Source organism: Pogona vitticeps, chromosome 1 (genome assembly GCF_051106095.1).
Source record: "Pogona vitticeps strain Pit_001003342236 chromosome 1, PviZW2.1, whole genome shotgun sequence".
Classification (NCBI taxonomy): domain Eukaryota; kingdom Metazoa; phylum Chordata; class Lepidosauria; order Squamata; family Agamidae; genus Pogona; species Pogona vitticeps.
Genome location: NC_135783.1, coordinates 75,842,634 through 75,858,319, shown reverse-complemented (window position 1 = coordinate 75,858,319; position 15,686 = coordinate 75,842,634). Strand labels below are relative to the sequence as shown.

Sequence of the window (15,686 nt, the reverse complement as noted above, 5' to 3'; positions counted from 1 at the left end):
TCTTACTCTGTAAGTTTTCTTCTCCAGAATAGTAACTTTCAAATCCTGTGAAGAGTGGGTGTCCTGGTAGACAGAAATGATTTGAAACATGTTTCTCTGTATTTCCATTCCTGATGTCCTATTTAGGTCCATTAATTCTTTTGCATAGAATACACAGAAAGCTATTTTGAAACTTTTCAAACTATGAAGAGGCATTCACTGCTCCTTTTACCCAGTTCCCCTCTGGCTGCTTTTATGAACTACAAAGGACAAGGATTTGGCACACATGATGGCCATTACCTCACCAAAGATCCTGTCCACACCTTAGATTCAAACTTATCATTTAATGTGGAACAAGCAGTGAACAAAATTACATCCACAGGGTTGCATCAATGACAGTATCCAATTCAGAATTGATCTGAGTGACTTTGTGTGAGGCCTGTCTCCCCCGCTTCTGGCAGAGCCAATGATGTTGAGGATCTCCCAGCAATAACTTCACTTAGTCCAAGTTTCTTGGAATAGTGCTTTTTATTAACCGGCCTCAGTTTCCTTCACTGAAGCCACTAGAGTCCCAGTGCTAGGGAGCTGTGGGAACAAGCAGAATCTGGGTTTGGATCCCTTCAAGAAAGGCTGGTAGAAGCAACTGGTGGTGAGTGCTAACTGCTCCCCTGCTCTTTGAGGAACTTCCTTCTTCCCTCGTGCTGGCATTTGCATTGACAATGATGCAGCTGGGTTGGAGTAGATGCTACAGTACCAGTTGGGCATCTCAGGTTGATGGAGCTTGAACCTTCTCCAGGGTGTGTGTGATAATAATCCCTCTTCCTTGACTTCAGCCCTTTATATCAATGAAGCAACTGGTCACTTCCTCCCAGGCACCACCCCCAGGGCACCTGCCACCCTGCCTGTCATGGAGAACAAGGGTTCTGCCTCTTCAGCTGTTGAGTCCCAGGTTTCTTCCTTCTCTGTCAACAAATGTTCTGATTATTATAAGGTTTTAGATGTGCCCTATGTACTGTGTTACTCATAATACTGTTTTATGGTAACACTCATTGTCATGCATATTCAAATAATGCCTCATGCAAACTAAATGGCCCTTTCTTTATTCATATAGTTACTTCATAGGATACTCATTGGCAGATGCTATTTATTTTCTTCCCTGGGGGTGTGGGAGGGTGAACTACAGAAGACTGATTAGGGAATCAACATTTAGGTCCCACACCCTGCTGGGGGCCACACCAGCACCCGGACCGTCAAGATTCCTAACACAAAATTGCAGCTTCTTGCAGCCTACAGAAGAAAAAATATGCAAATTAACACTGGGAGGCTTCAAGCAACCAATAGCCCATGGTTTGCCTATCCTTTCTTTACCTACGTAGTGCTATAATTGTACAGTGAGTTCAGGGCAAATATCTGGCCTACTTAAGAAAAGAATTTAAAAGCAGCTGAATGTTCAATACAGCTGTAATTAAGAGTGTCTCTGCATTTATCTGTCCAGTTAAACACAGTTTAATTGGTTAGCATCCCCCCCATGCACAAACCAAAATTTTAGCTACAAAAGACTGAATTCTACTTCATTGAATTATCAGACGAGAGTGTCCTACTCAGGACTGTGACGGCTTATAGTACAGATGGCCTAAGAAATACAAAGACTGAATTATACAATTATTCCTTTTAAAATATATACCTCACCTTATTCAATAGGGTCAGCTAAATGGTTTAACAGAAATATCAAAAAAGCAGATGAAGTAAACAGCAGAAAATAAATCCGCAGCAGTAAACTGCTACTGCTAACAGAAATAACAGTCCATTAACCCTTATGCCCTCTGACATGAAGACATGTTAACATGTCCTGATTCTAGCAGTGGAGTGAGGCAGGGAAAATCTATTTCTGGAGTATGTTTTTGGTGGTAATACCTGACCTGTAAAGGATTGTTAGGCAAGACACAATAAGCTGAATGAGCGGCTTTCCTACTGATTCTTGGTGCTAAGCCAGAAGATCTATATATATAGAGAGCTTACATTTTGTAATCTAATTTGATGTAGGTGAAGAGCTGTGCTTTATTTAATGCTTCACAAGTTTTGCAGATCTGGGGGAAAGAAAGCAAAAAGACAAGAGATGCAACCTGGATTGTTTTAACTTTATGTATATGAGTATGGCTTACAAATTTCATGTGGGATCCATAATATTTGTTAACATTACTGCACATTTTCAGTGCATAAAGTTTAAACCACCTTGCTTTTAGGTGTGCTATGCAAGTGGGATGGCAGTTCACATTTCCTTTTCTATTTTGTGTAATATGTACATTTGTCATACCTATTGGTAGGTATTTTAAATTTATATTGGTTTTCGATAAATTCAGTACCAGATTCTCTGGGTTTTTTTCTCCTAGCTGGGTCCCCAGAAAGTGCTGTAGTTAGCTAAGCATGAGGAGCCCACAAACTATGAGGGAAGTATGCTGGCTCCAACTCACCCTGTTGCTTTTAGTACGCAAAAACAGCAGTCAGAAGTATGTGCAGTTACTGTTTCTATGTAGTTTCCTTATGCGAGTCAGAACCCCAGTTTCTATTTATGGATCATGTGGCTATACAGTTAGAATGATCTTCCTCTCTTCACACTGTTGTTTTTAGATGTCAAAAGCAATAATGGAGTGCATGTGACCACTGTAACTTCCTCATTACATGTGGGTGCCATGTACTTAGCTAATAAATGAATAGGTCTAAGGTGATTCGGGCATGGTGAGTAGTTGGTAGTATCTTAACACCATTTGTTAATAAAACAAGTTTCCTTTGTAATTTGATGTTACCTGGAGATTGAAGCATGACAAGCTCTTTCTCGGGGGGTGGGGTGTGCAGAACATGTGTCTTTAATACTTTAGGCCATGCTTCTAACTTCTGACGCCTCATAGATTATGACTTGTATGCCCCTTACATCCATGTTTGAAAATCTGATAATGTCTGGTGTGAAGTGGATTTTTTTTAATTGGGGGTAGATCCAGGTGTTCCAGTACTGAGTTTACTATACAGTAGTTGCTAATGTGCAGATTTCTAATGTGCACTCAAATTTTACTTTTCCTTTATAAATGGTGTGGGTCTGTAATTTCCTTGTATGTGACCTGTCACTGTTATCCATGACTACACCGTAATCTGGGTGGATGCAAATTAATTTCAAAGTGGGGAAAAACATATGCATCTACACACACACAATTAAACACAAATGTTCTCTAACTTACATACATTTTTCTTACGGATTAATTTATGGGGAAAATTTAAAGGGAAAATATTGAAGTATATGTTCACTCTTCACAGATGATATTTTCAATTAGTAACGCTAAAATAAAAATAAGTAAACCAAAGCATAATTTTGCACCACATCAAATAAATGGAACTTTTAAAAATCAGTCTGCAACAAACCTAAATAAAGCATATAAACTAAAATAGAAAGCAGCAGCAACTCAGAACCCACACTCTTCCCACTGCCCAGAAATAAATTCCTAAACAGAATTATGTTGGCATGTCTCGTGAAAGAGACGACAGTAAGACACGTTTCTTAGAAGAGAGTTCTGATAACCTAAACAGCACCAATAATGAGGTGTCCCTAGTACCTGCTTTCCTCATCTAGTTACAAGGCCTCTAATGAAGACGAGAGCATGCAGGCCAGTGCAAATGTGAACTACCGTAGCAGCCACCTTTTTTCCTGCCACAACACAACACATTTTGTTTAGAATATTTATATATTGCTTTTCAAGAAGTTCTAAAAAGCTTAGTTACCACAAGATGGTTTATAACATGTAAGAATGATTTACATTCCCAGAGAGAGGGTTCCACATTAACATTACTCTTGAGCTGTATTTATGGTATGACCATTCTTCCTTTGATAATGGTGTCAAAGGAAGCATGAACATTCTGCAAAAAGAGGGGAGGGGGTTCTGTCCTTCAAATAGTCTTTTCCTTCTTTTCCACAGTCATGCTTGATGAAATTGCCCATCTCCATCACCAGTGATTTTGGCTATCCTGACTCTAACATAGAGGCCAAGAGCAACTGTTCCCCACAAGCATAATTAATATATTTGTTTGTTATACTGGTTTGCTCCAACTCAACATAGGAATAATTGTTCATGTTTTGTACCTTTACACGTTGTATGCTATTTTCCCTTCAGTTTCACCTTTTTGGTAGTTTTAACCTCCAGCAGTTTTCTATGCCATATCAGTATTTCAATGTGTAAGAAACACAATTTAGCAAGGATTCTTAAGTGACCTTGGGCCTGTATTGATTTTTGTGACTATTTTTGTTAGTACATGGTTAGTTTGTGGGGGGAGGAACGATACAAAATATTTCATCTAATTCACTTTTATAAAGACAGTAGAGAATGTAGAATCTCACATACTACTTTTACTGATCATAACTCCAAAGACAGTAACTATCATATTCACATTGCACACTTTAAATTAAAAATTAGCCTAAAATATGTATAAATTTGTTTACCTTCCTTGCTTAAGAGTACTGTATATGAATTTATAATCTGGAAACTGACAGTTTTAATTCTTTCATACTCTTTATTTTTTAAATGTTATCATTCTAGCTTTATTATAAAACTATACATTATTTTTCAGCAAAGATGTCTAGAAAATTAAGCTTACCAACTGAACTGAAACCTGAGTTAGGTAAGTATCTGTTCAAAGCCTGTATTAATGGTATTATACTCTTTGAAAAGGCTATGAGCAAAAAAAAAATACATACACATCTCACCCACATGGAGCTTTAGCCTCTAATCAGGAGGAAGTCTCCATTTCTTATTTTTTTGTTCCAAGATTTGTCAATAAGCAATGTATTTTTGCAAAACATTTCCCTGTTCTGCTTGGAACTACTTTTATGTTCTTCTTTAAAAACTATGAAAGTCCTATAATTTTATTTATAAATTTAAAATGTTTTAATTTGTTACCTAAGCATTACTACCTATTAGGACATTATATATTAAACAAAAATAATATAAGAAAATCCTGCATTGCTAGTTTGAAGTTATTGTGATGTAGTGGTTAGAGTGTCAGATTAGGGCTGAGATGATCCAGGTCCAAATCCATATTCCACCATGATGAAATCCATTGGATCTCTCAGCTTACCATCCTTATTAAGATAAAAGAAAGGCCAGGGAAAGAGTAAGGTAAACGGTCTTCAGCTTTTTGGTTAAAAAGTGAGACAAGCATGCAGTAAATAAATAAAATACATAAGTAGGGCTGCTGCTCAAGTTAAATAAATACTTTAAAATCTGTTAAATGAGAGGAACCTTAATTAAAATATCATGCATATTCAGTTAACAACTTACTGAAAAATATACACTTTTCTTTGTTGTCAGAGTGGTGTTTTGGTGAATTTATGTATACACTATTTGAGAAGCTTAGGCATGGATACAAGCAGCTGCCTTTGAACCTACCATAAGTTTCAAAGACAGTTAAATTTTCTCGTAGGCAATAAATAATACTTCTTAAGAAGCCATCTGTACAGAATGCTTAGCTTATGGTTCACATTCTTGTTCTAATATCAAAGCCCCTGGTTTTAAGATCCATGGGTGTCTAGTCTAATAGATTTTTGTTTAATGTACAGTTCCTTTGATCTCGGTTAAACTCCCATCATCTGAATCTAACTCTGTATGTTCTTATTAGTAGGATAGTGAAGAACTGAATCGATTTTAAAATCTATCTGTATGCTTTTTAGTCAAGCAAATTGTTTTCTTCAACTGTTCATCAGCAAATTTGCATGTTAGTTGAAACATCCAATTTGCTTATAAAATGAGAGACTGTTTTATTCTCATCTTGTAAGGCAAACTTAGGAAACTAAAAGTAAGGCAGAATTCAGAAACTCTCATCTTCTAGTTCTTGTAATACAGCTTCCAATTAGTTTGCCTTGTTCTTAAGTTACATCTTGAATGTTCAATATTTCTTCATTCTTCTTTTACTGATTTTTTCTTTTTTTCTTCCTTTTTACAAAAATCAGCACTAAATAGAAAAAACACTAAGTGTTGAGATGATCTGATTTGAAATTCTAATTTTAGAACTCAGTTTTAAAGAAAATATCCTTGTGAAGAGGGACACTACAGCTAATTGTGGGATTTAATGTGTCAAAAACAAATTGTTCATATTTTTCAGTGCATGCTACATCAGAACAATCTCTTTGTATAAACTGACATCTGTCAAAACATCCAAGAGTAGTTCTTACTCTTGTTCAGAATGCTCTCGCTACCCCATATGGAAAGAATCCCATGTAACTCCTTCTTGCTCCCTTAGCATAGAATGTTGGATACATGGAACAAGATGGCTTAATTTTGAAGGCTTACTAATATTGTCCCATCACACAGTTTGAGAATTTATCAGTTTACAAAGCTGAGAAATGTTCTGTTATTTTCATAGCAATATTCAGCCTTCTACCTACTGATTAAAGCTACACTTCTGAAAAAACATTGGCTGATATCGTCTTGCATACCACTTCTGGCACAGTGGGAGTGACAACACTACCAATAACAGATTGCTGCTAATGAAAGGGTTCCTTTTTTATTTCAGAGTTCACATAACTCATGCAGTCTGCCAGTGTCTTCCTATGCCAGTGGAGCAATAGAATTAGCATCAGTTAAAAACATCATCAGCAAACTTTGATGGGACAGATAGATCTTGATGAAATTAATAAAAATAACATGGTGTATACGTCACATGACCTCCCTAGACAGTGTCCTTCACAATTGCAGTGCCGCTGCAGAAAAGGCCCTGCAGTTGTTCTCAGACACTGTTAACATGTTTTGAACCATACACTACAGATATGGAAAATCAAGTACAGGAATTGAATATGTTCTGTAGCCTCTGAATGAATCTCATATAGATTAAATCAGTACACCTAAAAGAAAGGTTCCAAGGCTTGTAGATTAGCCATGGGTCTTGCAGATACATTGCCATGTGAATCACTTCAGAATATGTTCAAGTTGTGTTACCTAGATAAATATTGCCCATGCTCTACCACTATCACTTTTCCCATGTTCCCATCTTGAAATAAAGAAGCAGACATATTGAGAAGAAACTGTAGGGAAGTTGGGACATGAAGAATTTTTCTCCTGAGAGCATAACTTGATGGTGCTTTGTTTTGTACTGTTTTGAATATTTTATCAATCTTTATGACTAAAAAGTAGTAGAAAAATGCATTAACTTAAATTCTCTTGATTCTCTTGTATGAGTGAATTGATACATTGTATAAAACCTGTTACTTGAACACAGCAACGTTTTCTCCTGTCAGAAATCATAAGTGTACTGTGATCTGAAACTTGGTCTATACTGGGAGCCAGTTCTTGTGGTCATGGCAGAATATCTGGTTTGCTGCTGTGCCTGTATTTGATAGGGAGCTGCAGTGAGTGTTGGCTCTCTGTTGACCATCTGTATATTCAAACACATCTCCCCCATTCACTCACTGTCTTTAAATGTTGAGTCTGAAAGTTTAACGTGTTCATCTAAAAATGTAGTGTTTGAAATGGACCTAAGATTACTTCAAATGAATATTTAGAAATGCAGTACATGACACTATTTAACTTATTTTGTGAAGTATGAAATATAGGGTAGAATGCTATTTTTCACTGAATTAACTTAATGTAAAATTTTCAGATGTTAGAGACAACTCCTTCAGCCGATCCAGGAGTTCTAGTGTAACAAGCATTGATAAAGAATCTCGAGAAGCAATCTCAGCTCTTCATTTCTGTGAGACTTTCACACGGAAAGCTGATACAGCACCTTCACCATGCTTATGGGTTGGAACAACGTTGGGCACAGTATTAGTCATTGCATTAAATTTACCCCCAGGAGGAGAACAAAGACTACTTCAGCCAGTAATTGTATCTCCCAGTGGTATGTATTTGACAAGAAACAAAGAGCTAAGAAAGTAATAGATTTGTGACAACAATATGTGAACATTACTGTACGTTTGTAATTCTCACCATTTTTGTATGTTGTGAAATATATGGTGATGATTATGTAATTGTTTTATCATACGTTTATTACTATACAGTACTAGTCACAAGGCTCATTTGTGTAGACATAGTTAAGAAGTATAACTATTAAAAGGAACATAATATAATGGGCTAGAAAAATATTGTCCAGAATCCTGTTGGTGTCATGCAGCATAAACCAAAAACTGCACAGTGAGCATGAGCTTACCAGCTGTCCCCTGTGTACTCAGACAGCTTATACTTCACATTTTACAAATTTGTTGCATTCTCAGTGAGGTACAAAGGGGCATGTAGATAGATAGCAACATGTGAAAACCAACTTGCAGAACTGCCCTTACTCTGTGGAGTTTCGCTATAGGATTTTAGCCATTGCATTCCACAGCAACCAATATACAAAGCCATACAATTTTTATGCACGGCTCTGAATTCATAAAGATTATTTTCCCTATTAGAAAAGTAGGTATGATATGGGCAGATGCTGTGGACACTAAAACAGGAAAGAGCAGAAATAGTCATAAAGTAGATATACTGAGGAGCATAAGAACCAGTCTTTTAAAAATGTTGTTTCCTTTCAAAGGCTCAAATTGGTAGGAATTGTAATCTATACAGCTATGCAGCCGTCATTTTGCCAATTTTATTGATTTCAGCGAGAATCAAAAGAAGATAAAATTATCACATGATCCAAAGAGAAATTTCAACTTTTATACAATAGTTTCGCATATTTTTCAGTAATATGACTAGAAAGCTAAAGTTGTTCTGTAGCTATGTGCATCAATGAAATTTTAACAGTCTCATTCTTAGTAGATTTCAATATTCATTCATTTTTTCATTCATTTCATTTATATTAGCACTGCTCTTTGATTAAATTAGTGCTCTATTTAGCACTTTAAACCAGACCTCTGTGTGGCCCTGCACAATCCACGCCTTCTCTATTTCAAGACAATATTTAGACTGCTGAATATTTGGCACTCCCGTTCAAACCAAACTACAAAGTGAGGATTCACCATATTAAATCATAGACAGGCAGGTTTTCAAGTTTGGGGGAAAGCCACCTCCCAGACTTTGTCGTCTTCATTTTTGTTTCCTTTTTCCAGTCTGCTGCTCATGGGTGTCTCATCGTGATAGTCCAGAGATAGTATCAGAAGTGGAAGGGCTTAGCTATTGTTGCAGCAGAAAGTTTGCTTTGACTAACAGTAGGCAGAATACCCCCAACACTGAGCAAGAGGTGGATGGAAGGAAGAAATCTTGAAAACTATAAAGGTAATAATGAAAAGAGGAAAGACAGGCCCTACTGTGCTAAAACTGATTAAAGACTAAACACTCAAAGCCTAAACAAGAAAGCAAGCACTCAGAATAGTGAAAAAAGATTCCATTCTAAATCAGAATGAAACTAAAGAAGCTGCCCTAATGTAGCATGCAAGGCAATATAAAGACCACCTGATCTTGTTCAGGGACTCTACCTACACTTTCTGAGATTGTAGCATGTAAGGTGGTCCTTTGTGGTGAAACTGTCACTCAACAAAACTTGTCTTCTTTCCCTTTTCCTCATAGCACCCTATTTCAGTGTCTGCCTCATATGGTGTTCTATTTCCTTTTGCCTGCTTTTCAGCAGGTTTTTAAACAATTTCATCCTTTAAGTGACAGATTTTTCCATGGTGGTCCCAATCTATTATAGGATCTATTTGGGGCTATTTCCCTCTGTTGGCAGAGATTGTACAGATTGTTATATGTTTGTCCTTCCATGTAAAAAGTATTTTATAGTAGACAGAAAGTGCTGTTTTCTTTGCAAGCATTATGGCCTTTGTATCTAGCATTGAAATTTGAGGCTTCATCCAATTATTTGATATCCAAGTTTTTTTTTTCCCCAGACCAGTGCAAGGAGTCGGGCAAGGATTTCTAAAATGTCTGGCCTCTATTTTTCCGGTTTTACCTGAATTAATACTTCATTCCTCTAACCAATCATGCCTCATAAAGCTATTATTTTAATTTTTCTGTAACAAGGGCTAAAAAGATCAGAGATGCTTGAATCTTTGAGGGAATTGTGTTCAAACTTTGAAGTAGATTTTTATAAAATCTAGAAATGAATTATAAATACCACTTTGAATGGATTCTTCAGTTTTATGCTTGCTTACAATAATAAGAAATTATGTTATATGCACCTTTTTAAAACTCCACGTCCCTTCAGGATGTGTTATTGGAATCAGAAATCTTAATGCTTTGCTTAACTGGAATTTCTTTAAGCACAAGCTGAAATGCACTTTGAATAGTTACAGAATACATTTGGCTGAATTTTTTTACTAGTTACATTTTTTACAGAGATTTTAATACGGTTGTTGAATTCTGTATTTTAGGAACTATTCTGAGGCTTAAAGGAGCAATCTTGAGAATGGCTTTTTTGGACACCACAGGATCATTAGTTCCACCAGCATATGAAACCTGGAGAGAACCCAATGTTCCTGAAGACAAGGATGAAAAGGATAAATTGAAAAAACGCCGACCTGTCTCAGTATCTCCTTCATCCTCTCAGGAAATCAGTGAAAACCAATATGCAGTGATATGTTCAGAAAAGCAAGCAAAAGTGATTTCACTGCCCTCACAAAACTGTACTTATAAGCAGAATATAACAGAGACTTCATTTGTCCTACGTGGAGATATAGTGGCACTGAGTAACAGTATCTGTCTTGCTTGTTTCTGTGCCAATGGACATATAATGACTTTTAGGTAAGTCATGAAATGCTAATAAGAAGAAATTATATTATGTATGCATTCAGGGATGATAAACCAACTATTTAAGAAAAATATATTGGAAAGAGTTATGGATAAATATTATGGTAATTTAATATAAGCACATAGATATTTAAACAAAACTATAGTTAGCATTTTATTGTATTTTTCCTTTTTCTCTGCTCTCTATTACTTTGACTTTGTTTTTTGCTGTACTCATAATCTGCCAGTAGATAGGAGAGCAGGGTCCCCTTCAGCTCACACTGAAAATTGAAAAGTGATGAGGAAGAAATGCAACCATATGGTACACTGCCTCATCTAAAACCTATATGCTAGATCAGTTGTAAACTAGGTGAACCTGTAATTTACATAGTTACATGGCTTAGCACAATTCTTGAATGCAAATAAAAACTTGTGAACATTAATTTTTGCAGTTTTTTCACTAGTTGCACACACACACACACACACTTTTTAATGCTTAGCTATGTAGTAGAGCTATGCTGAACACTCTCTAGAGCTACTTAAAATGATGACATTCTGGATTATGCCTTACTATATTATCAAGCTATGTGTACACTAACTGTAAACAGTATTTTTAGATGTCAAAGATATATGCATGCTGTGTTTTTTAACTACTAATCTGCTTGCCTTTTCATCTGCTAGTGTGCCTTCTTAGGTAAAGCAACAGCCATAATTGTAGTTTGTTAGTAAAGACATTACATCACAGCATAAAGGTTCCACAAAAATAATCTGCTTTCTCATCTGCAGTCCTCTGCATCTTCAGAACACATCTTTAAAGGGTCAGGGGAATGTCCCAAACAGTTTAGGCTGAGTTGTTGAAGGAGAATCATTCAAAACCAGATGGAGGGATCCTGCATCAGCAAACTGAATATTATCTACAAACTGCTCCTAGTGTTAGATCTCCCTACCTTGAGTTTAATGATTCCCCTCTTCCACTACAGCTTCTTATCACAGGGCCCATACAGTTCTGAAGATGTATCCAGGCCTCCAGAGAGACTCAGGAGGGAGACTGTGGCATTCCACTTGTTACAGTGTTAGATCACACTGTTATTTGCAAGCCTGGTTTAAAGAACAGTTTAGTGGTTGTTACTTGTCAATCAATTGTAGATCATGGGTTGTCAATTTAAATGTCACATTATTCATGCTTAAGCATCTTGAACTGTAGTTTGTCATGATGCCTGATGACGACATCTTCTTGATGATGCTTATTGGCATCAGTTTAAGCTGTCATAAAATAGAATGCTGAAAATGTTATGCTGACCTTTCCCCCAGTCCCTTTTTTAATGGTATGTCATTTATACGGTACTACATTATTCTAATCAAGGGAATATCACTTTTTTTTTTACAATGACCAGGAACCACAAAATTTGTTTGTTTGGCTTTTACCCCACCCATCTAGATTCTAAACAAATCTACTCTGGGCAGCTTACAGTCCGAGCAATAAAACCAAGAATTAAAATCAGACTCCTTCACCAGCACCTATTTAAAAAATAGGAATTGTAGAAGGAGAATTCCAGGAAAATTCAGCCCTTTCTGGCAGCCACTGTTGTCATTGCTTTTGGGAGTTGCATAGGCCTACATGCTTCTGTTCTGTTTGTTTTGTGTCTTTAGAAGAAGTAAATTTTACTACACTGTAAGTGGTTTTAAAAGATGGATGAAACATTATTTTGTTTCAATAATTTTTAACTTCTGTTCTTTCAAGTTTGCCAAGTTTAAGGCCTCTGCTAGATGTATATTACTTACCACTTACCAACATGCGGATAGCCAGAACATTTTGTTTCACCAACAACGGCCAAGCATTATATCTTGTTTCACCTACTGAAATTCAGAGAATCACCTATAGTCAAGACACATGTGAAAATCTGCAGGTAAAAAGTTAAGACATTGCTGCGTTTCTTTAAATTAGAAAGCCCTTGATGAAAAGTCTCTTTTTAGTAATCAGATTAAGGAAGGGGAAGTAACTATGTTAACACAGAAATCAGTGAAAATCTATAACTGCTTCAATTTTTTTAAAAAACAATCTTTATCTGAACCCTTTTTATGGGTATTAAGTAATATCTAGTTTGGTTGGATAAAGAATGTTCTGCATTTTAGTTGAAACTCTGTGACTTTTCTTTTGGAATGAGAGCATTCAGATCAGAAAAAGGATCTAGGGCTTGTAGAATTTGCTTTTTCCTCTTTCCCAGCACACATTTTGCTCATCAGTAAGAGGAGGCGAAAGGGCTGACAGTGTGACATGGTTTGAGATAATACGGATAATGACTGAGACAAGGCTTGACATACTGTGCTCTGCATGTTGCCATTGGCAAAGCGGGATGTCTACACAGATCCAGATCCTGTAGTAGCTAGTTCATTTGCTCAGTCATTAAAGTGGATGAACACCTGATTTAAAACAATCATTTAAATGTGTCTGCATATTTGGTTATCTGGCTGCAGAACCAGAGGTTGGGAGTTTGATTCCTTTCTTCTGGGACTATGCAGCTTGCCCAAGGCTACACAGGCTATGTACAGTGCTATGTAGCCTTTGGCAAACTGCATAATACCAGAGTGCTCCCAGGTGAACTACTTAGACCTAGAAAAAGCTGGAAGAGGTTGCCATAAGTTGGAATTGACTTGACGGCACATTAAAAGTATTATACAATTGCTAATTTTTCAGTCAGTGCAGAAATTATCATTGTGTTGTGGGTATAAACGTAACATATGTATCTGGATATGTTGTATTATGATAGTATGTTTAAGTTGTTTGAAGAAGACAAAAACATATTGGAGTAACTAAAATGTCCAATAGAGAAGACAAAACCTCTGTGTTTTATCTCTAGGATCAACTTTTCACAGAATAGATGTCACATTTTCAAAAGTATTAGTCTGAAGCAAAATGATGAAATCTACAGTGTCGATCTTTGCGGACATACAGTGAATAATGGGCCCTTGAAATGATGAAAACTTAGTAAAAGCATAATCAAAGTGTTCTTGCTATATAAAATCCAATAAAATGTTCTCACCTTTATGAAAATGACTTTTCTCCAAAGGAAATGTTGGGAGAGCTATTCACACCAGTAGAAACACCGGAGGCACCAAACAGAGGGTTCTTCAAAGGCCTGTTTGGAGGTGGTGCACAGTCACTGGACAGAGAGGAGTTGTGTAAGTTTTTATAGAACTACATAAAGAGGGTAGAAATATAGCAGAACATATCAAAAACATTCCATGATCAAATGAAATAGATAAGGATGTTAGGCAGAAAAGAGATTAGTGCAAGGTGTAACTTGTTTTCTATCTCTTTGTTACTTGATTTTTGTTGGAAATGATATAGAGCCAAACATACATGGTCAAATTTTTGCCAGATTAAGCATGTCTATTTTCCAATCAAATGAATCTGTTTTTCTAAATTGCATTAAAAATTGTTCTAATCCTGTGCAGAATTGTTTCATTTATCAAACTAACAGAAATTAAATTATTTCCACATTGTAGGGTCCTAAACATTTGATTTTTGTTGTTGTTGTTTCTTTTACATAACAAGTTGGAGAATCAGCTGCTGGAAAGGCATCAAGGAGTCTTGCCCAGCACATTCCAGGTCCTGGTGGTATTGAAGGGGTCAAAGGAGCAGCATCTGGAATAGTTTGCGAATTGGCCCGAGCCAGAATAGCACTAGATGAAAGAGGGCAGAAGCTGGGTGAGCTAGAAGAACGAACAGCAGCTATGTTAGCCAGTGCTGATTCTTTCTCAAAGCATGCACATGAGGTAATGTATTCTGAAGAGTTAATGTTGTTCTGTACATGAAAGACATTTCGTCTCCTTCTCTCAGTGGGCATTCAGACATAGATTAAGAATTGATTCCACAGGAAACCTGTTGTAATCATAAACAGAGCTTAGAATGTTACATTTTAAAAGGAACATTTGTTACTAGCTACATCTCAGTAACCTGCTTACTATTTACATTGAGCTACCTGTACCAGTACTGAGGCTGTCATTTTTAGACTTATTCAACATCTTCAATCCTGGAGCAACACTGTTTCTAATTGATGGATCCTTGATAAAGTACAGTGTCACTGTTAAATGGAGTTGATCACCTTCAGCAGTGTGTTCAGCCTCATCTCAGAAGTTCTTCTACAAAAGATGCAGGTTCTACTCAGCAAAGGAGTCATTGAGTTTCACTGGCTACCCTCAAGTTACAATTTTGTTTTATTACAGCAAAACATTTTAATGTTGTGTTGTAATAAAAGCATGTAATAAAGATGGCTGATCTTCCTCCTCTCTTGAAGAAACAATGGTTTGCTATGGTAGACCCAAATAATGCCTCCTTCCATATACCGATTCGACTTTCACATAGGAAGCACCTTTGATTTTCCATAGAAGAAGCATATACCAGATTCTCCCATTTCGTCTTTCCATGTCATGGAACCTTCACCTATGCAACAGCAGTTGTAGTGGAATATCTAGGGAGACAAGGGATCATCATTTTTCCCTGCATCAACTGGTTAGTTGTGGCTCCTATAAAGTCTCATGTACAGTACCTTCTCAAAATCATGATGACTCTGTTGAACAATATAGGACTGCATATCGATGTGGACAAGTCACATTTGGTTCCAGTTCAAAACATTATTATATGGGCAGGCTGCTGATCACACAAGAAGAATACTAATTAGATTTTACATTATCACAGACATATAGCAAAATCATTTATTCATGTACAGCTTACATTCACTTGTTCATGTATCCATGATCTCTTTCATCATGCACTTATTCACATCCTTTACTTTAAAATGCCATTATTTGCTTAATACATGTTTTATAGTCTTAGACATGTTTTCTTCTCTCTTTACAGAATGAATGTTACAGGCTAAAATCCTGTTACTTGGATTAGTAAATCACACTAGAATAGGCCCACTGAATCAGTGTGGATTTGGAGATTCAACCCCTCTCTAAATTCCATGGGCTTAAATGGGCCTACTCTAATTGTGACTTCATCATTGTAAGTTACAACTACAG

The 15,686-nt window shown here is 36.6% G+C and overlaps 1 protein-coding gene across 7 annotated transcripts in view; it reads left to right on the top strand.

Moving 5' to 3' along the window:
• The window catches only part of STXBP5 (syntaxin binding protein 5), a 185,813-nt gene that overhangs the window by 162,505 nt on the left and 7,622 nt on the right, over nt 1-15,686 (top strand). For 5 of the 7 annotated variants that reach the window (XM_020809900.3, XM_020809829.3, XM_072995589.2 and 2 more), the window contains 6 exons: nt 4,591-4,641; nt 7,615-7,854; nt 10,307-10,676; nt 12,403-12,568; nt 13,730-13,841; nt 14,218-14,438. In XM_020809900.3, coding sequence (XP_020665559.3) covers nt 4,591-4,641; nt 7,615-7,854; nt 10,307-10,676; nt 12,403-12,568; nt 13,730-13,841; nt 14,218-14,438 — 1,160 coding nt within the window. The remainder of the gene's footprint in view (nt 1-4,590; nt 4,642-7,614; nt 7,855-10,306; nt 10,677-12,402; nt 12,569-13,729; nt 13,842-14,217; nt 14,439-15,686) is intronic. The other 2 variants (XM_020810218.3, XM_020810128.3) reach the window with 1 other exon arrangement.